Genomic DNA, 24,089 nt, shown 5'->3' with positions numbered 1-24,089 from the left:
TACTACTTGAGTAAAAGTAAAGATACTTTATAGAAAATGACTCAAGAAAAAAAGGAAAGTCACCCAGTATAATACTACTTGAGTAAAAGTAAAGATACTTAATAGAAAATGACTCAAGTAAAAGTGAAAGTCACCCAGTAAAATACTACTTGAGTAAAAGTAAAGATACTTAAATAGAAAATGACTCAAGTAAAAGTGAAAGTCACCCAGTAAAATATTACTTGAGTAAAAGTAAAGATACTTAATAGAAAATGACTCAAGTAACAGTGAAAGTCATCCAGTAAAATATTACTTGAGTAAAAGTCTAAAGGTTCAGTGAGGGGAAAAAGTATTTGATCCCCTGCTGATTTTGTACATTTGCACACTGACAAAGAATTGATCAGTCTACAATTTTAATGGTAGGTTTATTTGAACAGTGAGAGACAGAATAACAACAAAGAAATCCAGAAAAACATATGTCAAAAATGTTATAAAATGATTTGCATTTTAATGTAGGAAATAAGTATTTGACCCCTCTGCAAAACATGACTTAGTACTTGGTGGCAAAACCCTTGATGGCAATCACAGAGGTCAGATGTTTCTTGTAGTTGGCCACCAGGTTTGCACACATCTCAGGAGGGATTTTGTCCCACTCCTCTTTGCAGATCTTCTCCAAGTTATTAAGGTTTCGAGGCTGACGTTTGGCAACTCGAACCTTCAGCTCCCTCCACAGATTTTCTATGGGATTAAGGTCTGGAGACTGGCTAGGCCACTCCAGGACCTTAATGTGCTTCTTCTTGAGCCACTCCTTTGTTGCCTTGGCCGTGTGTTTTGGGTCATTGTCATGCTGGAATACCCATCCACGACCCATTTTCAATGCCCTGGCTGAGGGAAGGAGGTTCTCACCCAAGATTTGACGGTACATGGCCCCGTCCATCGTCCATTTGATGCATTGAAGTTGTTCTGTCCCCTTAGCAGAAAAACACCCCCAGAGCACAATGTTTCCACCTCCATGTTTGACGGTGGGGATGGTGTTCTTGGGGTCATAGGCAGCATTCCTCCTCCTCCAAACACGCCGAGTTGAGTTGATGCCAAAGAGCTCCATTTTGGTCTCATCTGACCACAACACTTTCACCCAGTTGTCCTTTGAGTCATTCAGATGTTCTTTGGCAAACTTCAGACGGGCATGTATATGTGCTTTCTTGAGCAGGGGGACCTTGCGGGCGCTGCAGGATTTCAGTCCTTCACGGCGTAGTGTGTTACCAATTGTTTTCTTGGTGACTATGGTCCCAGCTGCCTTGAGATCATTGACAAGATCCTCAAGTGTAGTTCTGGGCTGATTCCTCACCGTTCTCATGATCATTGCAACTCCACGAGGTGAGATCTTGCATGGAGCCCCAGGCCGAGGGAGATTGACAGTTCTTTTGTGTTTCTTCCATTTGCGAATAATCACACCAACTGTTGTCACCTTCTCACCAAGCTTCTTGACGATGGTCTTGTAGCCCATTCCAGCCTTGTGTAGGTCTACAATCTTGTCCCTGACATCCTTGGAGAGCTCTTTGGTCTTGGCCATGGTGGAGAGTTTGGAATCTGATTGATTGATTGCTTCTGTGGACAGGTGTCTTTTAAACAGGTAACAAACTGAGATTAGGAGCACTCCCTTTAAGAGTGTGCTGCTAATCTCAGCTCCTTACCTGTTTAAAAGACACCTGGGAGCCAGAAATCTTTCTGATTGAGAGGGGGTCAAATACTTATTTCCCTCATTAAAATGCAAATCAATTTATAACATTTTTGACATGCGTTTTTCTGATTTTTTGTTGTTGTTATTCTGTCTCTCACTGTTCAAATAAACCTACCATTAAAATTATAGACTGATCATTTCTTTGTCAGTGGGCAAACGTACAAAATCAGCAAGGGATCAAATACTTTTTCCCCTCACTGTATATGGTTTTAAATGTACTTAAGTATCAAAAGTGAAAGCAAAGGCTATATATCAAATTCCTTATATTATGCAGATGTTCTTGTTTTTATTTATTGATGGAAAGCCAGGGGCACAGTCTAACAATATTTTACAAACCAGATCAGAGGCATTAGGGATGAGTTCTCTTAATAAGTGTATGAATTTGACCGTTTTGCTGTCCTGCCTGAGCATTCGAAATGTAACGAGGACATATTTTCTTTCTGAATGTTGTCATGCAAAAGTAAAAAAATAAATACATTTTCAAGTACAGATACCTGTTACCATGGAAACAAGAGTTTATCAGTGTGTGTCATGTTCATGCAGATTTACAGTGATATTTACATTACAAAATCAGTTGTCTTAGTGTTACCCAGAGAACAGGATGGTTTTAAACGCCTGCTCTTTACTGCACTGACCCAATATCTCCAACAGACAGACACACGCAGAGAGAGAGAGAGAGAGAGAGAGATTTGAGTTTGTGAGATATTGATAATATATTGGGACAGCAATTAGAGATGGGGAGGTACTTGAATATTCAAACCGAGCTTAGTCTAGTATTGGATCAACTGTTGTATGATTTTTTTATTTCTTAAAAATAACAAACGTTTGAATGAAGTTGTATAAGCTTTTACTTGAGCTACTGCTGGTTCTTATGTTGCGTTTTACATGAAAAGGCAATTTAGCCTACTTTTATAGCGCATTTTAAGCTAGCCCTCCAGTCAGTCCTGACATAGAAGTAGGCCTGTATGCTCCCCACTTCAAATAGCGATTATAGGCGCGCACCTATTCGTCCCCAGGCTAAATGCGCATTATTGGAGTAGATTGCTAAAGTGAAAGTACTAACGCAGAATTTAGGGGGAATAAGAGTCTGATGGTGAACGAGATAAACGGGAACCTGACAGAGCTGCCAATATAATTTGACAGACCATTGAGATCCATGCAAAACACTCGCCAGATACATGTTATTCAGCCATTGAGGCCAGAAATGTAACGCTGTGACGTAGAAGTCACTCAGAGCTTATTTCGTTTTCAATTTATTGAGCTAGGCTATAGCAAATATGAGGCAAATTCTATCATGGCGAACATCAGACTTTATTTATTTATTTTTGCCAACATCAAACTTAATCTTTCACAAAATCGCCTCTATGACATACTTCTTTATTACGACGTGGAAACTCGATTTCAGAACCTTGGACAATTCTGATGTTCACAACCATAACAGCCTTGAACTCAAAGCACTGGACAACCCGTCTTTACCTTTCAATTAACAAAGAAAATATTGAAATATCTTTAGAATTTCTCACATATCAACTTGAAATCAGTGAGTAATATTTTTGTTTTGTTTTGGAATGTTATATTGCTCATGTTTATGAATACATAACACTAATGCCTATGCTTAATTCTGTGATTTAGAATCTGTCCCAAATGGAAGCCTGTTTCCTATATAAAGCACTGCTTTTGACCAGACGCCTTTGGGCCATGGTAAAAAAAAAGTAGTGCACTTTATAGGGAATAGGTTGCCATTTCAGAGACAGCCAGAGCTGAGCTAGCTAGGCCTACTGAACTGATGCCATGCATTTCATTTTGCTAATATTGAAGCATTTTGTTTTCCACAGGCACTATTGACCATGGGATCCGCAATGTCTATCTCGGTCCGCAAGAAGACAGTCCTCTTCAAAGATGGGCCGGACACTGTGGGCCACTTGATGGAAGTCCAGACCGGTAAGAGCGCAAAAGACAAGACTCTGAAGCGCTACTCGCCATGGAGGCGGATTGTGAAGAAGAAGAGCTCCAAGAAGGAGCAGGCTCACGAGAACACCAACCAAAACAACATTATCCATCTGAGTAATGAGAACCTGGAGAAGTCTCAGTCCTTCTCCAACCTGTCCACCCTCACCCCGGAGAAGTCTCAGTCCTGTGACAAGCTGTCAACCCAGGACCAGAGCACTCCAGCCATCTCCAACAACGCCGCCTCGTCGGTCGAGAAGGCCCCCATATCCAACTCAAACACGGCCCCCGACACGCCCCAGATGGTGACCGTCCAGGACCTCGACCCGCCCAGGAGGTTGGTGATGGTCCACGCTACAACCGGCGAGCTGCTGCGCTGCCTGGGTGAGTTCCTGTGCCGGCGCTGCCACCGGCTCCAGGACATGTCTTCCATGGACCCGGTGCTGTGGCTGCGGGTGGTGGACCGTTATCTGCTGGACAACTGCTATCAGAACCAGAGCTGCATCAATCCGGCCACTGTGGTCTTCCTCTACATGCTGTGCCGCGAGGCGGTTTCCTCCGAGGTGGCCACCTTGCACGAGCTGCATGCCGTGCTGCTCACCTGCCTCTACACGACCTGCTCCTACATGGGCAACGAGATCGCCTACCCCCTAAAACCCTTCCTGGTGGACACCTGCGGGCAGACCTTCTGGATCCGCTGCATGACCATCACCAAGCTGATGAGTGTCAAGATGCTCCAGATGAACACAGACCCTAACTTCTTCTCCCAGGTGTTTGCTGACCTGAAGAACGAGAGCCAGAAGGAGGAGAAGAAGAGCCGCCTGCTCAGCGGTCTGTACAGCACTCAGTGAGGGACCTAGGGTATAGGGGCCAGGGGAGGGTGAGGGCCTACTACAGACTGACATTTTAAAATGGAAGGGAGGAGGACTGGTTGAGGGAGTGGGAAGAGTGTGAGCTTTGATGGGAAAATATGATTTATAGATTTTAAGGGTTAATATGAGGGTTAATTTGGCTTGAAAGAGAACACAAATCGGTAGCTATGAATGTGTGGAGGACTGAGGCTTGAGCTTACTATCTACAGTACCAGCTGACTGTCTGATGTGTGCACTGCCTACCACGGGAGGATTGGAGGCACCCTTGAGTGACTGGGCTAGTGCTCACATCACACTGAGGCTGCAGCCCACCAGCCTACTGTTCTGACTGTGGGAGATGTGCACTTCCTACCACGGGAGGGAAGGAGGCACCCTTGTGTGAGTGGACTAGTGCTCTGTTCATGGTTGAACAGACAACCTGCAAACCTGGCGCTTTAGACAGTAAGTGAACACCAATGTTCCCCCGCAGCAAGCACGGGACAGTTCTGGGGGACAGGGGTTCGTTTGAGGACCATTGGTTCTGATGAATTTGAACGAACAGTGTGACTGTTTAAGAAATTATATAAAGCATTTTATTTCAAAAAACATCGCATGTTGTGTCCTTATTATTTTACAATTGATATTTTCCAGGTAATTTTGAGATCTTGGTGGAGAAAATACTTGACATGTGGTGGAAAAAGTACCCAATTGTCATACTTGAGCAAAACTAAAGATTCTTAATAGAAAATGTGAAAGTCACCCAGTAAAATACTACTTGAGTAAAAGGAAAGATACTTAATAGAAAATGACTCAAGTAACAGTGAAAGTCACCCAGTAAAATATTACTTGAGTAAAAGTCTAGAAGGTATCTGGTTTTAAATGTACTTAAGTATCAAAAGTGAAAGCAAAGGCTATATATCAAATTCCTTATATTATGCAGATGTTCTTGTTTTTATTTATTTATGGAAAGCCAGGGGCACAGCCTAACAATATTTTACAAACCAGATCAGAGGCAGTAGGGATGAGTTCTCTTAATAAGTGAATGAATTTGACCGTTTTGCTGTCCTAACCAGAGCAATCGATGTCGCGATGCTATAAAGGGTCGGGAGACAGAAGCAGGAACGCGTAATAGGGGTTTTCATTTACCCAATTTACGGCGTGCCGTGTAAAGGCACGGGGACGAAGACCAAACTAACACGATCCAAAACACACGGTATAAACCCAAAACAAAAGAGTTAGGAGTGCCTTGAATAAACGACACACGCTCACAATGATGAACACACGGGACTAGACCTGTAATCATCTGCGCAATCCACAATGGCACGAAAGCGAAAACACACAGCACAGGTACTCACACGAACCAACGGACATTGTAACAATAATCGACAGGACACTGGTAAACCAAGGACACACTTATACATCACTTGGAATAGGGGCCAGGTATGCGTAATGAACGTTCCGGAGGGATCCGTGACATTCGAAATGTAATGAGCACATATTTTCTTTCGGAACGTAGTCAAGTAAATTTAAAAAATATATAAATATTCAAGTACAGATACTCCAATGTAGTACTTCAAAGTATTTTTACTTAGTTACTTAACACCGCTGTACTTTTTCTAATGATTAGCAAATCTATTATAAATGTCTATATTAAACATCTAATAAATGATCCAATAATGAATTTGAAAGTTTAGTAAATAACTATAATTTAGCTTGCTAACATTTTACAAATGTACAAACAACAATTAGTAAATAGTGAACAAACTGTTTACAAATGATCTATTACTGGATGTTGTTATGACGCGTGAATCAAACATTTGATTTCAATTGCCCATCCCTAACACCAATGGACAGACAGACATGCACACACACACATTCCTTTACCTGGTCAAAGTTGTCCAGAGCAGCGTGAAGGTTGGCATGCATGCCAGTGGGAGGCTCGTTGGTGATCTTGATGGCATTCTCCAGGATGCCCTGAGTCAGGAGAGGAGAACAAACACTAGGAAAACACACAGTGTTATTAAACGTGTGTGTGTGCGTGTGTGTGTGTGCGTGTGTGTGTACCTGAGGGATGATGTGCTCCTGTGGTGTAGGGGCAGGCTCAGCACTCATAAACACTCTGTAGTCCTGGTGACTGCCCTCACAGCACCGTTCCAGAAGCTTCTCCAACGACCCCAGCCAGCGAGCCACCAGGTGGATATTCTGACAGAGATAAATGAATGAATGAATGAATGGATTGATTGATGGATGAACAAACTAATAAATTGATTAATGAAACAGTGAATGGATGGATGGATGCAATGATGAATGAAGGAATGAACTATATCTTATGCACAGTGTATAGCAAGATAGCCATACCTGTAGGATGACCCAGTGTCCCTCCTTAGCAGCCATCTCCATGGCAACCTCAGCCACAGCCTCCTGGCCCTGACCCAAAGACACATTGTGGAGCTTCCCCAGGTCTATGGTGAATCCTAACTTCCTGCCTGTTACCATGGGAACACGTGTTTCTTCGTGTGTGTGTGTGTGTGTGTGTGTGTGTGTGTGTGTGTGTGTGTCATGTTCATTCAGATTTACAGTGATATTTACATGACAAAATCAGTTGTCTTAGTGTTACCCAGTGACTCCACGTCTTTGAGAGGGTCTACTCCGGGAGACAGGATGAAGAAGACAGGCGAGGCAGGTCCACTCTCTCTGAAGGACTTTGCAAACTCAGTCTTCCTCCTCTCTGTATACTTCACCCCCAACTTCTCCTCCACAAAGTTCCTACACACAGAAAGAGAGATAGAGATAGAGAGAGAGGGAGTGAGAGGGGGGGTATGGGGAGGGAGAATGATCGTCATTATAATTTGCCAGAGACCTATGAAAGATGGGGATGGAGGGAGAGAAGAGGAGAGGGAGAGGAGAGGGAGAGAAAGCGGCAGTAAGGAGTAAAAAGGACAGGAGGCCAGCTAAGGTACATTATATGTCCCTCAACTGTCCAGTGTGTTGGGAGGTGGTGGGTATTGTTGGCGTGCGGTCACCTGACAGCGTAAGTCATCCTATCAGGTCTCAGGGCTCTCATCATAATGAGTTTCTGTAGGGAACTTTTTGCTTTCCACTCCTGAGGAAACTTCTCTTTCTCCGGACACTCGGACTCTACCACCTTTTTCCAGCGTTTAGGGGAGCCCTCGATGTCCCGATCCAAACCACGAAACTCATCAGTGAAACTCATTGTCTAGAGGAGATGAGGGGAAATAAATGTTTGTAAGTGTGTGTGTGTGTGTGTGTGTGTGTGTGTGTGTGTGTGTGTGTGTGTGTGTGTGTGTGTGTGTGTGTGTGTGTGTGTGTGTGTGTGTGTGTTTGATACTGTGTGTGTGTGTACCTTGATGGCGCTCCAGGCCTGGTTGGAGAGGAAGTCTACAGGACAGATGTAGCTGTGGTCGATGTTGAAGCGGAGCAGGAAGTCTAGTTCTCGTACGTCTATCTCCTTACTCATCAGTAACAACTAGGGAACAGGGAACACACTATTAGAACTAAGAAAACACACAGACACACACACACAGCGCCCCCCCCCCACACACACACAGACACACCTGGAAGGCGAGTTGAGCGGTGAAGGTGAGTTTGTCTCTCTCAAACAGGCCTCTGCTGATGTAGTTGAAGGTGGAGTAGGTGATGCCGTCTATTAGAGTGTTGACTCTGCTCCTCACGTCCTCACACACCTCTGCCTGCTCCACCGCCTTGTGGAACACCACGTTAAACGCCTACAGGGAGGGGGACAGCGAAAGACATAGACAGGCCTAGATAAGCTAGAACGCTGTAATCTGGTTGTTAACTGGTCTGCACTGGTCCATTTGGACCGGTCTTGACTTACCTGTAGAAATAAAGGTTAAATGAAATTAAAAAGTGCTGCTGGTAACCTTGAGGCTGAACTGGTACATGGGGTTGATCTTGTTGAGGTCGTTCATGATGAAGTAGAGCAGAGAGGATCTGACTGCTACGGGGCGGTAGTGTTCTCTGGCCTCGTTGATCTTCACCTCGTTCACCTTCGCCTCCAGAACCTACGGCCCAAAACAGCACATTAGCAATCAGGACCAAGAGATATAGCACAGTTTGGCTATTTGTCGGTCTGAGTTCTCTTTCTTTAGCCTTAACCTCTGCCTCTGTCTCACCTTCATCTCGATCTCTGCGGCCGTGTGTTTGGTGGTCTCTAGTTTCTCCACCAGGACGTTGTCTCCTAGGAAGTTGCTCTCAGCAGCAGAGAGACGGCCCAGCAGCTCGTCCTCCAACAGCTTCAGCTCTATCTTGAACAGGTTCTGCTGCTTGGTCAGGTCACTCTGCAACCGCAACGCAACCGTTGTACAACCGTTATACAACCGCAACACAAGCGTTATACAACCACAACACAACCGTTATACAACTGTTATACAATCACAACACAACCGTTATACAACCGTTATACAACCACAACACAACCGTTGTACAACCGTTATACAACCACAACACAACCGTTATACAACCACAACACAACCGTTATACAACTGTTATACAACCACAACACAACCGTTGTACAACCACAACACAACCGTTATACAACCACAACACAACTGTTATACAACCACAACACAACCGCAACATAACAAACAAACTTGACTAAAATAAATCATTTCGCAACATGTGGGTGGCCCCGGGAACCAAACCCACAACCCTGGTGTTACAAGCACCCTACTCTACCGACTGAGCCATACAGGACCACGACTACGCAGAAACCGACCACAACCAGACTTCAAGTGTCATTTTGTGACCATATGAGGTCAAGAAGGAAGAGGCTGAGAGAGCCAGAAAGGACAGGGACATAGCCATCTATCCCACCTTGAGGTGCTCGAGGTCGGGCCTCTCCAGATTGACCACCTGGGCCAACAGCTGGTCCTCCAGGCCGTCTCTTGTAACAGTGAAGTTGATGAGGGTGGTCTGGGCCTGGATCTCAGGCTTATAGTGAGGGTTAGCCAGCTTAGTGTGGAGGATCAGTCTGAACGCTGGGTGGAAGAAACACTCTTTATCCCCCACCTTTATACAACTGGGAGAGAGAGAGGGCGAGAGGGAGAGAGGAGGAGTGTGCATTACCTGCCCTTTTTGATGATGATGTGGTGTGTGTGTATATGTTACCTGCCCTTCTTGATAGTGTGTCGTCCTAGTAGAGGGTCTATGACAGGGTCGATGGACTCCTCCAGATTCTCTATGAGGACAGTGTCTCCTGTCACAACAGCCTGCTCTATCACATCCACATACCTGGGGAAATAAGCTTTAGGTAGAACACATCGAACATACCTGAAGAGAGAGCAAGCTTAACAGATACATCTATTTGGGAGATCCATTCAGGAGAGGGGAGAGTAGGATGGAGGCATGACACGACACAGAAGAGAGGAGAGCGATCTCACCCTTTCTCTCCCAGGCTGACCACCTTGAGGCTGTTGCCATAACGAATCTTGATCCACTTGAAGCCCTGCAGTTGGGGGTCAATAAGCAGTGGCCAGCGTTCACCTGGGAGCACACAAAGGAGGAACATGTTGCAATTGCAATACGTTTACAGATGTAGGATCTTAATTTGAGCCAGTTTGCTACAGCATAATCCTGCGGCAACAGGAAATGTGAGTTACTATAATTAATGGACATTTCTGTAAGGGAGAATCAAGACTGAAATGTCTAAGTGGAAATTACAAACTTCAGAAGCTCTGTTAAACCTCAAATTGCAGGAATGTTCTCCTGCAACAGTGTGATCAAATTAAGATCTTACATCTGTAGCATGGACATAAAGGTGCAGAAAGTATAAAACATTCTCTACGCTCACAGTTGGTGAGGATGGTGGCGTTCTGAGTGGACATCTTGTCTCCCGGCAACCCCTCGTTGTTCCACTGAGCCACGGTAGCATCATCAGTCAGCATACACACTGGATCTAACCCCTCCGTCATTGGGATGGGGATCTGAGAGAGGGAGGGAACGACAGGAGGAGAGGTGTGTTAGAATACACACTGGATCTAACCCCTCTGTCATTGGGATGGGGATCTGAGAGAGGGAGGGGAATAGGAGAGGGGGAGCATAAGAGAGAGAGTAAGAGATGAGAGGAGAGAAGAACCTTCTGGCCACGTAGGAAGGGCATCCAGAGGTTCTCCAGTAGTTCTCTGCGGTACTTCTTAGAGAAGGATCCGGCGTAGGAGATGAAGGCTGCAGTCAGCAGAATGTCTCCACACAGAGTCTCCTCCTGCTCATGGTACCCGGCTACAGAGTGGGCCCAACGCACATTCTCCGACTGAAACACACACACACACATTATCCACCAATGGAAAAAACGTACTGTTAATGTTTGGAAACTTTCCGAAGTAGCATGACAACAAACTAACTGAGTCGTTATTGGTCAGCCAGCTCCTCACCTCGAGTCCTTTGACGAGGCGATTGGCCAGTTCGATGGTCTTGTTGGTGTGGTTGACCTCGTCCTGACAGCGAAGCTTCTCAGAGGTAGCCTTCTCAAACGCAGCAGTCAGGGTGTCCAGACTACAGTCCAACTCCTACACACGCGCACACACCCACAGTTAAGGGAAAATGTGGGAGAGCAAGAAAGAAAGACACAGACAGACAGACAGACAGACAGACAGACAGACAGACAGACAGACAGACAGACAGACAGACAGACAGACAGACAGACAGACAGACAGACAGACAGACAGACAGACAACAGACAGACAGACAGACAGACAGACAGACAGACAGACAGACAGACAGACAGACAGACAGACAGACAGACAGACAGACAGACAGACAGACAGACAGACACCCACAGCTAGTTTCTTCCTAATGGCTTCTAGTTTGTCTGCAGCCTCAGCCAGGTCAGCATTAGCCTGAGAGAGACACAGCTTCTTCACCTCCACCTCACAGAACACCTGGGGAGGAAACAAGCACACTCACAAATACACATTCCATAACATCAGTTTAAGTTGCAAACATCCACAACGGTAATACAGTATCTTAAAAGCCGTATGGTAGCCAACCTCAGGCTATTAGGTGAGAGAGATACTTACATACATCTATGGATAGCAGTAGGAGAGAAAAGGAAAAGAACAATGTGAGGAAAAAAATAACACAAGCTAAAGAACAGTATTCTTCCATAGCTTTGATCAGGTGCTGCATATCAAATGGACCAGAGGTAAGACTGCATTTGGTCATTATACATGCAGTTACAGTTGAAGTCAGAAGTTTACATACACTTAGGATGGAGTCATTAAAACTCGTTTTTCAACCACTCCACAAATATCTTGTTAACAAACTATTGTTTTGGCAAGTCGGTTAGGACATCTACTTTGTGCGTGACACAAGTCATTTTTCCAACAATTGTTTACAGACAGATTATTTCACGTATAATTCACTGTATCACATATTCCAGTGGGTAAGAAGTTTACATATACTAAGTTGACTGTGCCTATAAACAGCTTGGAAAATTCCAGAAAATGAAGTCATGGCTGTAGAAGCTTCTGATAGGCTAATTGACATAATTTGGGTCAATTGGAGGTGTACCTGTGGATGTATTTCAAGGCCTACCTTCAGACTCAGTGCCTCTTTGCTTGACATCATGGGAAAATCAAAAGAAATCAGCCAAGACCTCAGAAAAAAATGGTAGACCTCCACAAGTCTGGTTCATCCTTGGGAGCAATTTCCAAACGCCTGAAGGTACCACGTTCATCTGTACAAACAATGGTACGCAAGTATAAACACCATGGGACCACACAGCCGTCATACCACTCAGGAAGGAGACGCATTCTGTCTCCTAGAGCTGAACGTACTAAATGCAAATCAATCCCAGAACAACAGCAAAGGACCTTGTGAAGATGCTGGAGGAAACAGGTACAAAAGTATCTATATCCACTAGAGGTCAACCGATTAAACGAAATGGCCGATTAATTAGGGCCGATTTCAAGTTTTCATAACAATCGGTAATCGGTATTTTTGGACACCGATTTGCGATTTTTAAAGAAAGTATTTATTTATTTTTATTTATTTAACTAGGCAAGTCAGTTAAGAACACATTCTTATTTTCAATGACGTCCTAGGAACGGTGGGTTAACTGCCTTGTTCAGGGGCAGAACGACAGATTTTTACCTTGTCAGCTCGGGGATTCATTTTTGCAACCTTCCGGTTACTAGTCCAACGCTCTAACCACCTGCCTTACATTGCACTCCACGAGGAGCCTGCGTGGCAGGCTGACTACCTGTTACGCGAGGGCAGCAAGAAGCCAAGGTAAGTTGCTAGCTATCATTAAACTTATCTTATAAAAAACAATCAATCTTAACATAATCACTAGTTAATATCATCAACCATGTTTAGTTACTAGTTTATCTAGCGTGTCCTGCTTTGCATATAATCGATGCGGTGCCTGTTAATTCCTCTTTGAATCACAGCCTACTTCGACAAACGGGTGATGATTTAACAAGCGCATTTGCGAAAAAAGCAGTGTCGTTGCACCAATGTACCTAACCATAAACATCAATGCCTTTCTTTAAAGTCAATACACAAGTATATATTTTTAAACCTGCATATTTAGTTAATATTGCCTGCTAACATGAATTTCTTATAACTAGGGAAATTGTGTCACTTCTCTTGCGTTCCGTGCAAGCAGTCAGGGTATATGCAGTAGTTTGGGCCGCCTGGCTCATTGCGAACTGTGTGAAGTCCATTTATTCCTAACAAAGGCTGTAATTAATTTGCCAGAATTGTACATAATTATGACATAACATTGAAGGTTGTACAATGTAACAGCAATATTTAGACTTAGGGATGCCATGCGTTAGTTAAAATTCGGAACGGTTCCGTACTTCACTGAAAGAATAAACATTTTGTTTTCGAAATAATAGTTTCCAGATTCTACCATTTTAATGACCAAAGGCTCGTATTTCTGTGTGTTATTATGTTATAATTAAGTCTATGATTTGATAGAGCAGTCTGACTGAGCGGTGGTAGGCACCAGCAGGCTCGTAAGCATTTATTCAAACAGCTTTTTCGTGCGTTTGCCAGCAGCTCTTCGCAATGCTTCAAGCATTGTGCTGTTTATGACTTCAAGCCTATCAACTCCCGAGATTAGGCTGGTGTAACCGATGTGAAATGGCTAGCTAGTTAGCGGGGTGCGCGCTAATAGCGTTTCAAACGTCACACGCTCTGAGACTTGGAGTAGTTGTTCCCCTTGCTCTGCATGGGTAACGCTGCTTCGAGGGTGGCTGTTGTCGATGTGTTCCTGGTTCAAGCCCAGTTAGGAGCGAGGAGAGGGACGGAAGCTATACTGTTACACTGGCAATACTAAAGTGCCTATAAAAACATCCAATAGTCAAAGGTATATGAAATACAAATCGTATAGAGAGAAATAGTCCTATAATAACTACAACCTAAAACTTCTTACCTGGGAATATTGAAGACTCATGTTAAAAGGAACCACCAGCTTTCATATGTTCTCATGTTCTGAGCAAGGAACTTAAATGTTAGCTTTTTTACTTGGCACATATTGCACTTTTACTTTGTTCTCCAACACTTTGTTTTTGCATTATTTAAACCAAATTTAACATGTTTCATTATTTATTTGAGGCTAAATTGATTTATTATATTAAGTTAAAATAAGTGTTCATTCAGTATTGTTGTAAAAAAAAAAAAAAAAAGAATAATAATATATATATATATATAGAGAGAGAGATTTTTCTAAATCGGCTGATTAATCGGTATCGGCTTTTTTTGGGCCCCAATAATCGGTATCGGCGTTGAAAAATCATAATCGGTCGACCTCTAATATCCACAGTAAAACAAGTCCTATATCGACATAACCTGAAAGGCCGTTCAGCAAGGAAGATGCCACTGCTCCAAAACCGCCATAAAAAAATCCAGACTACTGTTTGCAACTGCACATGGGGACAGAGATTGTACTTTTTGGAGAAATGTCCTCTAGTCTGATGAAACAAAAATAGAACTGCTTTGCTATAATGACCATCGTTATGCTTGGAGGAAAAAGGGGGAGGCTTGCAAGCCGAAGTACACCATCCCAACCGTGAAGCACAGGGATGGCAGTATCATGTTGTGGGGGTGCTTTGCTGCAGGAGGGACTGGTGCACTTCACAAAATAGATGGCATCATGAGGAAAGAAAATTATGTGGATATATTGAAGCAACATCTCAAGACATCAGTCAGGAAGATAAAGCTTGGTCGCAAATAGGTCTTCCAAATGGACAATGACCCCAAGCATACTTCCAAAGCTGTGGTAAAATGGCTTAAGGACAAGTCAAGGTATTGGAGAGGCCATCACAAAGCCCTGACCTCAATCCTATAGAACATTTGTGGGCAGAACTGAAAAAGCGTTTGCGAGCAAGGAGTCCGACAAACCTGACTCAGTTACACCAGTTCTGTCAGGAGTAACTTATTGTGGGAAGCTTGCGGAAGGCTACCCAAAACGTTTGACCCAAGTTAAACAATTTAAATGCAATGCTACCAAATATTAATTGAGCGTATGTAAACTTCTGACCCACTGGGAATGTGATGAAAGAAATAAAAGCTGAAATAAATAATTCTCTCTACTATTATTCGGACATTTCACATTCTTAAAATAAAGTGGTGAACCTAACTGACCTAAGATAGGGAATTTCTACTAGCATTACATGTCAGGAATTGTGAAACTGATTTTAAATGTATTTGGCTTAGGTGTATGGAAACTTCCGACTTCAACTGTACCTGTTCAGTTTGTGTGTGTGCATCTATATACAGTATGGTGTATTAGAGTATGTGTGGTGTATACAGTATGGTGTATTAGTGTGTGTGTGTGTGTGTGGTGTATACAGTATTGTGTATTAGTGTGTGTGTGTGTGTGTGTGTGTGTGTGTGTGTGTGTGTGTGTGGTGTATATAGTGCGGTGTATTAGTGTGTGTGTGGTGTATACAGTATGGCGTTTTAGTGTGTGTGAGGTGTATACAGCATGGTGTATTAGTGTGTGTGTGTGTGGGTGGTGTATACAGTGCGGTGTATTCGTGTGTGTGTGGTGTATACAGTACGGTGTATTAGTGTGTGTGTGTGGTGTAAACAGTATGGTGTATTAGTGTGTGTGTGGTGTATACAGTATTGTATATTAGTGTGTGTGTGTGTGTGTGGTGTATACAGTATTGTATATTAGTGTGTGTGTGGAGAACACAGCATTATGTATTAGTGTGTGTGGTGTATACAGCATGGTGTATTAGTGTGTGTGGTGTGTATACAGCATGGTGTATTAGCGTGTGTGGGGTGTATACAGCATGGTGTATTAGTGTGTGTGTGTGTGTGTGTGTGTGGTGTATACAGCATGGTGTATTAGTGTGTGTGTGTGTGTGTGTGGTGTATACAGCATGGTGTCTTAGTGTGTGTGTGTGTGTATAGTATACAGCATGGTGTGTGTGTGTGTGTGTGTGTGTGTGTGTGTGTGTGTGTGTGTGTGTGTGTGTGTGTGTGTATACAGCATGGTGTCTTAGTGTGTGTGTGTGGTGTATACAGCATGGTGTATTAGTGTGTGTGTGTGTGGTGTATACAGCATGGTGTATTAGTGTGTGTGTGTGTGTGGTGTATACAGCATGGTGTATTAGTGTGTGTGTGTGTGTGGTGTATACAGCATGGTGTATTAGTGTGTGTGTGGTGTATACAGCATGGTGTATTAGTGTGTGTGTGTGTGGTGTATACAGCATGGTGTATTAGTGTGTGTGGGGCGTATACAGCATGGTGTATTAGTGTGTGTGGGGCGTATACAGCATGGTGTATTAGTGTGTGTGTGTGGTGTATACAGCATGGTGTATTAGTGTGTGTGTGTGTGGTGTATACAGCATGGTGTATTAGTGTGTGTGTGTGTGTGTGGTGTATACAGCATGGTGTATTAGTGTGTGTGTGTGTGTGGTGTATACAGCATGGTGTATTAGTGTGTGTGTGTGTGGTGTATACAGCATGGTGTATTAGTGTGTGTGGGGTGTATACAGCATGGTGTATTAGTGTGTGTGGGGCGTATACAGCATGGTGTATTAGTGTGTGTGGGGCGTATACAGCATGGTGTATTAGTGTGTGTGGGGCGTATACAGCATGGTGTATTAGTGTGTGTGGGGTGTATGCAGCATGGTGTATTAGTGTGTGTGGGGTGTATACAGCATGGTGTATTAGTGTGTGTGGGGTGTATACAGCATGGTGTATTAGTGTGTGTGGGGTGTATACAGCATGCTGTATTAGTGTGTGTGGGGTGTATACAGCATGGTGTATTAGTGTGTGTGGGGTGTATACAGCATGGTGTATTAGTGTGTGTGGGGTGTACCTCGTGGAAGCGTATGATGTTGAGGACCCAGGCACAGAGACCGGCGGCGGCGGATGATTTGAGTCTGACAAACTCAGGGTTAAACTCTGGGTCACTGAGGTACTCATCTCTCACGCACCTCACTGTCGATTCTGGGATGTGCTCCTTGTCAAAGTTCACCAACGCCTGTAGGAAGTCATCCACCTGGGCATAGACACACACATGGGCGTGCACACTCTGAAACACTGCCGTTAACACAAAGTGACACGGACACACAGACGGCCAGACAGACACAGACAAACCGTCACCTCTGGGATATGCTCCTTACACACATAGTCACACAGACAAGACAAGACATACCAAGACTGACCTTGCTCATGACTACTTTTGCTGCCTTCCAGCTGCGGTCTTTGGGTAATTTACCATGAGGAGCCAGTAGCACCATGACAGCAGCAGACACGTTAGTCACTATGGCTGGGGGGTTAGGGAACGTCTTCAACTCTGTCAGGTTCAGCTAGGGGGAGGACACATTATTAGGAATGACGTAAAAAAACGTCATGTATTAAAAGGTCCAATATATCTCAATATCAAATCATTTCTGGGTAGCGAATAAGTACAATTCAAAAGGCACTCGCACATCTGAGCTATCTTTGTTGCAGGTGCATGGCAACAATTGAATAACATGAGAAAAAATAAGAAACTTGCAAACTGCTCTTGCTAGTATGACTGCTCCTTATCAAGCTTTACGTATCGGCCTCAAGGCCTTCGTCTAGAGGCTTTTCGTTTTTTAATTAAGTACCTTAATGTTATTGTTTTAAATTAAAATGGTAAAAGAAAAAATTGCTTTTTAGCAAAGAGCAATTTCTCAAGCAAGAATTTTGCTAGGACTGTCTGGGAGTGGTCTAACTGGGGAGGGGAAAACTGAAAATGAGACGTTATTGGAAGAGAGGTTTGGAATTCTCTTTCTTATTGGTCTAATAACTAAGTTACCACCTGGTGATGTCATATTGTGTAAATATATATATAAAACAGGAAAATCACATTGATGACTGCATTTGGCCTTTAAGTCCAGTCATGTATTAATTTTTTTTGTGTGTTAACGAGTTCAAGGCTGCCTGTAGAGCTGTGTGTTACCCTGTTGAGTGTGTTGAGGGCTGCGTTAGCTGCCTGTAGAGCTGTGTGTTACCCTGTTGAGTGTGTTGAGGGCTGCGTTAGCTGCCTGTAGAGCTGTGTGTTACCCTGTTGAGTGTGTTGAGGGCTGCGTTAGCTGCCTGTAGAGCTGTGTGTTACCCTGTTGAGTGTGTTGAGGGCTGCGTTAGCTGCCTGTAGAGCTGTGTGTTACCTTGTTGAGTGTGTTGAGGGCTGCGTTAGCTGCCTGTAGAGCTGTGTGTTACCCTGTTGAGTGTGTTGAGGGCTGCGTTAGCTGCCTGTAGAGCTGTGTGTTACCCTGTTGAGTGTGTTGAGGGCTGCGTTAGCTGCCTGTAAGGCAGGTTCAGCCTTCGCCAGGTCCTCTTCACTCTGCTGTTGCTGCATGGTCACCTCAGCCTGGATGGTTCCTACCTAAGGACAAAAACACACAGCACTACACACTAAACACTTATACATTACACATTTAAACGTAGAAACGACAGGACAAAATGGTAATTACCTACTAATTACAACTAATACCATTTTGATTTCTGAGGATTCCTTGAAACTGATCAAGGCTCACGTGCACACATGCTCACTCATACCCTCTGTTCCTCTGCGTCTGCCACAGCCCTCTCCTGGTTGAGTTTGTCTGTCTGCTGGCCGATCTTAGTGATGAGAGCCTCTGTGTCTGTGTTCCTCTGCCACAACTCTACTTCCTGGACCGCTAACTTAGCCTTTAGATCCTCCACCTGAGAAGGTGGATATGGATATGAGAGAGAGAGAGAGAGAGAGAGAGAGAGAGAGAGAGAGAGAGAGAGAGAGAGAGAGAGAGAGAGAGAGAGAGAGAGAGAGAGAGAGAGAGAGAGAGAGAGAGAGAGGAGTCTGACAGACAGACCTGTGAGGCTGTGGTCTGTAGTTTCTGCAGGCCGTTCTCCAGTCTCTCCATCTTCTGAGTGAGCTCTCTGCGTTTTGTCCCCAGTAGGTTACCGTACAGCTTCATAAACTCTAGGAAGCTCTTGGGAGTGGTGTAGTTGAAGTGCTTCTCGTTCTGCTGGTACTTCACACTCACCTAGAACACATTTAGACAATAAAGTACTTTCAATATTATATTCAAATTATCTGTCACTTGATTTATAGAACTATGATGACCCACTCAACTGTCACTGAAATTAAGTCCTTTATGTCTCTCACCTCGTTAACACTAGTATGGGCGTAGGAGATAAACTCACTGATGGACGCACGGACATCCGGCTAGAGAGGTTAGAGAGAAAACATGGATATGCAAACAAATGACTGTTCTCCATAATTATCATCCACTGTCTATGTGATTGTGATGTCTTCAGACTGGTGTTTACCTCCAGATCAGGTATCTTCTCTATGAAGGTGGTGCTGACAGACTGTAGGGCCAGCTGAGGCCAGGAGTGGAACCAGTCTATGGCTGTACAGTTGACCAGGGCCGGGAACTTACGAGCACGGGTACGCAGGGTGAACCCTACCGGGGAAAAACACAGGACCACCTGTAGCGAGGGGGAGGGAAGAAGAACAGAGGGGGGGAGACGGGAGAGGGAAACGAGGAGAGAGACAAACCAACTATTTGTCACTGTTTACATTTCCCACTTCAGGAAATAAATTGCGCATACTTTGTTGTAAACATAGCACAGTTTCCACCTTCCACCTATTACATTTCCTGTTATAGAGCTGACTTTAATTGATTGATCTGATTGAGCCTAGTAGACAGACCTTGAGCTGCCTCCGTATCCTCTCGATGAAGAAGGCCCAGCAGTTGTCTCTGGTGTCAATCAGGCCCAGTCCTCTTAGCTCCATACGGATGGACGTCACGATCATGTCCACTTCCTCCTCACTGAACAGGTCTGGGATGTCCCCTAGGAGACAGGGCACACACTAGCATACTAACACACTAGCTAGGGGATGAGGCGTCACGATCATGTCCACTTCCTCCTTACAGATCAAGTTTGGGATGTCCCCTAGGAGACAGGGCACATGATGCCGGCATGTCGTTGATGGTTGAGGTGTGGTGTTGGTGCGTACCTGATGCCAGCATGTCGTTGATGAGGACCAGGAAGCGTTCGTCTGGGATCTGGGCGTCTGTGTGGAGGAAGACTGTCCCAATATTCTTCACCCCCACCTTGATATACAGCGCTGCTATATCACTCTACAGACAGAGAGAGCGAGGGAGAGAGAGGGGGGAAAAAGAGGGAGGGAGAGAGATGAGGGAAGGGGGGTTCGTGTAGATGAGCAGGATCTAGATATCTAGAGTTCTTGCTTTCAACCTTCCAGGAAATCTGTTGTATTTAGCTGTTATTTGGTCGATAGTCCGTACCCGTAGGTCATGTATCCCGTAGCCCTTCCTCAGTGTAATCTGGAACACCTCCAGGGTACTGAGGAAGGCAGCGAGGCGACACAGACTCTGCTTCCCACTGCCTCCCACCCCCACCAGCAGAGCATTACCATGGGGGGCCTCCAGGATACGACTGATACGACATCTGGACACAGACATATCAACTTGGCGAGAGTGTGTGCTTATTTCAGTGTGATGAGAGATTGTATGTGCATTACCTGCAGTCTACAGCATGAAAATAAGCAAAGTACGTGTGTGTGAGTGGCGCACAGAGCAGAGTGAGGTTAGGGATTGACTGAGCGAGTGGAGATTGCGACAGACAGGGCAGTGTGTGTGTGACTCTCACACATGCTGCATGGCCTCCTCAAAGAGCACCAGGTTCATGACAGCATGCAGCTCGTTGTAGTGTTCCAGAGCATCAGTCAGGGTCTTCTGGAGCTTCTCCCAGTCTGATGCCTGGTGGTACCTGGGCTCCCCCACCCCATGGGCAAAGTGACAGTACACCAGGGGCTGGTGGATGAAAATAGACTCATCTATACCCTGCACAGAGAGGGGGGAGAGGAGGGAGAGAGCGAGAGAGCGAGAAAAAAGAGAAAGCCAGAGTGAAAACTTGAACAGAATCGTAGATCCCTTTCAGTAAGTGTACAGTGCATTCGGAAAGTACTAAGACCCATTGACCTTTTCCACATTTTGTTACGTTACAGCCTTATTCTAAAATTGATTAAATCGTTTTCCCCCCTCATCAATCTACACACAATAGCCCATAATGACCAGTGGGTGGCCCGTCATTCAGGGCAGTTGGGGCAGAGCCCCACATTTTTGGGGGAGGGGCTTTCCTGTTTGCACGTTATCTTGGCATTAATACGTGTCACATATCAGTTTGCAAACAATGTAAAAAAAAAAAGATATACTCATGAGTTAATAAAGCCACATACAAACATGGTCTCTTTTTTGTTTCCTTGAGTAAGGCAGCTCCAAAATGCAGGTGTTTCAGCCTAGCTCAGTGCTTTCTGTGGTGGTGGGGCAAGCCAGCAGAAAATACGGAGCATTGCGCCGTGATTGGCTCAGTGTTCTGTCACTCATGGAGACACTACGTCACCACAAAGTCTAAGGTTAGAGCTAGAAAATTCAAGCTCCTTGGGTGCTGCCATGGAGTTACATTAGAAGTGCCCATCCAAGAAGGCTCAAGGTCATTGGCCACAGATAAAATTATGTCAAATCACATATATCTACAGTAGCTTTGATTGGACTGATCATGTCAACATCATACTTTCAAAACTTAGCGAGCAGTCATCATCATGAATTAAGTCGACAATCTACTGGCAAATCCTGTTTAATCCTTGTCATATGAAGAGAAATAATGCCGAGAAATGATAGATAAAACGTATCGGTGCTCATCGGCCATTGCACATAAAGATTACGAACCAGGTTAGAAATCGCAAATTCAGCAATGAGTGGTTTGGAAGGAATCAGTGGCTAACTGCAAATATTGCAAAGCAATCATTAGCCTGCTATTCAGTGGAGTGGCTGTGTGGTCCCAAGTCTAAGATTAAGGGTCTCTTTTCCTAGTTAAAAATTATAAACATTCAACATTGGCCATTCTGTCAATGAAGCATGAATTGTGCCCTACTCAAATCCACTGTTAACTCGGAACTGCAACATCTGCTTTAAAGAGTTCAAGACAACTGGGAACTTGGGAAAAACGAGCTACTACTGGGAAAATACGTTTTGAACTTTCATCCAACTTGGAATTCGGACCTCTATCTAGAGCTATGACCTGAAGATCACTGATGTCATCATTATTCAACTTTTTTTTTGAGTTCCCAGTTGTCTTGAAAGCACCGTACATCCAGAGAATGCCAGACTTTGATGACAAAATTTGCACACAAAGGACCGCCGCGCCACCTTCCTGTTCAAGTGAGCACAGCACAACAAGATGAGTCCAAAAAATGTCTTGTATGCTGCTGCATAAATGATGTAATATGCCAGGGAGATGTGTACTGTAGCTAAGAAAGTAATACTAAGTGTATGTTGTGTAATAAGCTGTTAGAAACCCATGTGCCTTACCCTAATAATTTGGTCTATTTTCACGTCTTAATTTCGCCTACCGTTCTGACTTGGTGGTGCACATGTAGCCTATAAACTGTTTTTGAGAAATGTAATCATTGAATATTGTAAGAGCTTTCATTGTCTGCTGATATGCCCCCTTTATTTATCCTATGGTTCTGACTTGGTGTACAGTGAGAACACTGTAAGAACGGCCCATGTTTTGAATTCTGTTGCTGCGATATTTCAAAAGTGCTGAACAAATAGTTATATTGACTACGTCCGTTCTAGCTCGCTCATTAATGTCTTAATCAAATTTAGGGACTGCCTCTTATCTGCTTGTCGTTCCCCTTATGCCATAGTTTGTACATCTCAATTGTCAGTAGAAACCACGTTTGTTTAAGCAAGTCAGCCATATCAGCTATGTTTTTTAAAGGCAGTAAATGAGGCTGAATGAACTGTTTCGCTGCCAGGTGTGGCAGTGGTAAGGTGTTGGGACAACTTTTGGGACTCTGCTGTTGGGACAGCTTTATGTAGGCCCGAACAGTTTGTGGGCACAGTTTGTCACCGTTTTAGTGAAATTCATATTTTGTTTAGTGTTGGGTAGTGGCTTTGGCTTTTTTTTTTGCGCCACCTAGATTTACATGCTAAAATCGCAACAGATAATGACAAAGCGAAAACAGTTTTTTAGGATTTTTTGCAAATGTAGAATAAAAAAAAAACTGAAATATCACATTTACATAAGTATTCAGACCCTTTACTCCGTACTTAGTCATTATGAGGTTGTGTGTAGATTGATTTAATCTATTTTAGAAAAGAGCTGTAGCGTGACAAAATGTGGAAAAAGGGAAGGGGTCTGAATACTTTCCGAATGCACTGTATAAGTAAAGGTCATATTGAGCACTTTGCTATAAGCAATTTCAGAGAGACACAATATGTAAATATGAGTGAATGAAGTAAAGAGAGTAGCAAGTCATATGTCAAGCAGTCTTGTTTGTAACAACCCCGTAAGATGTCTGCCACATGTCTCTCACCTCAAAGTATCTCTTGCCAGTGTCCAGTAGGATCTTGTTGAAGAGTTCTACATCCTTCTCCTCCATCAGTTTGTCAGAGTAGACCCGGGACGACTCATGGAGCCACAGATGGACCAGGTCTATGGGGTAACGCACACAATCTGGCAGGGCAAACAGAATACCCTACACAGAGAGGGAGATGTTGATAAAGAGCGAGAGAGAGAGGGAGACATAGATAAAGAGCGAGATAAAGAGGCATGAATCCATATTGATGAAGATTGATGATAACGATGATGTTTTTTCAATGTATGTGTGTGCTACCTGGAAGATGTTGGAGAGGTCCCTCAGGTTGAAGATATAGTGGAAGCGTATGGCCGTGGGGAGGAAGTTCTGACTGATCTTCTGATGGAGACAGATGGCTGCCTGCCGGAGGTGAAAGACAAGAATGGATGGAGGGAGGGAGGAGGAAAGTAGATTGATTGAGAGACAGACAGACTGAAAGAGACACAGACAGACTGGCAGACAGGTAGACAGACAGGCAGGCAGATAATCAGATAGACGTATACCTGTATTAATGTTCCTACAGAGCGCGAGACGCCATAGCTGAAGCCCCCCTGGAGGAAATGGGCTGACAGGATGCTAGTGAAGATGGTGGCTAGCGCCTCAGCGCTAGGGAAATGAACCGCAAACACTGAGAAATGCCTCTGAGAGAGAGAGTGGT

General features: G+C 44.2%; 2 protein-coding genes across 5 annotated transcripts in view; one reads left to right on the top strand and one right to left on the bottom strand.

Moving 5' to 3' along the window:
- The window catches only part of dnah9l (dynein, axonemal, heavy polypeptide 9 like), an 85,927-nt gene that overhangs the window by 36,491 nt on the left and 25,347 nt on the right, over nt 1-24,089 (bottom strand). For 3 of the 4 annotated variants that reach the window (XM_082973492.1, XM_082973493.1, XM_082973494.1), the window contains 30 exons: nt 23,935-24,072; nt 23,690-23,791; nt 23,390-23,551; nt 20,656-20,849; nt 20,292-20,454; nt 20,000-20,123; nt 19,691-19,833; nt 19,306-19,467; nt 19,142-19,201; nt 18,846-19,019; nt 18,553-18,699; nt 18,266-18,379; nt 17,190-17,333; nt 16,841-17,023; nt 11,334-11,435; nt 10,929-11,063; nt 10,634-10,807; nt 10,349-10,481; nt 9,939-10,041; nt 9,667-9,789; nt 9,373-9,577; nt 8,673-8,837; nt 8,421-8,561; nt 8,094-8,264; nt 7,883-8,005; nt 7,542-7,735; nt 7,136-7,284; nt 6,877-7,004; nt 6,583-6,720; nt 6,403-6,492 (listed from right to left, as the gene is read on the bottom strand). In XM_082973492.1, coding sequence (XP_082829618.1) covers nt 6,403-6,492; nt 6,583-6,720; nt 6,877-7,004; nt 7,136-7,284; nt 7,542-7,735; nt 7,883-8,005; nt 8,094-8,264; nt 8,421-8,561; nt 8,673-8,837; nt 9,373-9,577; nt 9,667-9,789; nt 9,939-10,041; nt 10,349-10,481; nt 10,634-10,807; nt 10,929-11,063; nt 11,334-11,435; nt 16,841-17,023; nt 17,190-17,333; nt 18,266-18,379; nt 18,553-18,699; nt 18,846-19,019; nt 19,142-19,201; nt 19,306-19,467; nt 19,691-19,833; nt 20,000-20,123; nt 20,292-20,454; nt 20,656-20,849; nt 23,390-23,551; nt 23,690-23,791; nt 23,935-24,072 — 4,284 coding nt within the window. Of the gene's footprint in view, nt 1-6,402; nt 6,493-6,582; nt 6,731-6,865; nt 7,005-7,135; nt 7,285-7,541; nt 7,736-7,882; nt 8,006-8,093; nt 8,265-8,420; nt 8,562-8,672; nt 8,838-9,372; nt 9,578-9,666; nt 9,790-9,938; nt 10,042-10,348; nt 10,482-10,633; nt 10,808-10,928; nt 11,064-11,333; nt 11,436-16,840; nt 17,024-17,189; nt 17,334-18,265; nt 18,380-18,552; nt 18,700-18,845; nt 19,020-19,141; nt 19,202-19,305; nt 19,468-19,690; nt 19,834-19,999; nt 20,124-20,291; nt 20,455-20,655; nt 20,850-23,389; nt 23,552-23,689; nt 23,864-23,934; nt 24,073-24,089 lie in introns of all 4 variants that reach the window. The other variant, XM_082973495.1, reaches the window with a different exon arrangement.
- Nucleotides 2,465-4,895, top strand: LOC106600111 (cyclin-dependent kinase 5 activator 1-like). The gene has a single exon (XM_082973071.1). The coding sequence runs from the start codon at nt 3,568-3,570 to the stop codon at nt 4,516-4,518; it is 951 nt and encodes a 316-aa protein (XP_082829197.1). The 5' UTR covers nt 2,465-3,567; the 3' UTR covers nt 4,519-4,895.

This window comes from Salmo salar, chromosome 03 (genome assembly GCF_965601325.2).
Source record: "Salmo salar chromosome 03, fSalSal1, whole genome shotgun sequence".
Lineage (NCBI taxonomy): Eukaryota > Metazoa > Chordata > Actinopteri > Salmoniformes > Salmonidae > Salmo > Salmo salar.
The sequence above is the reverse complement of the archived record's forward strand: the minus strand, read 5'-3'. Positions and strand labels throughout refer to the sequence as shown.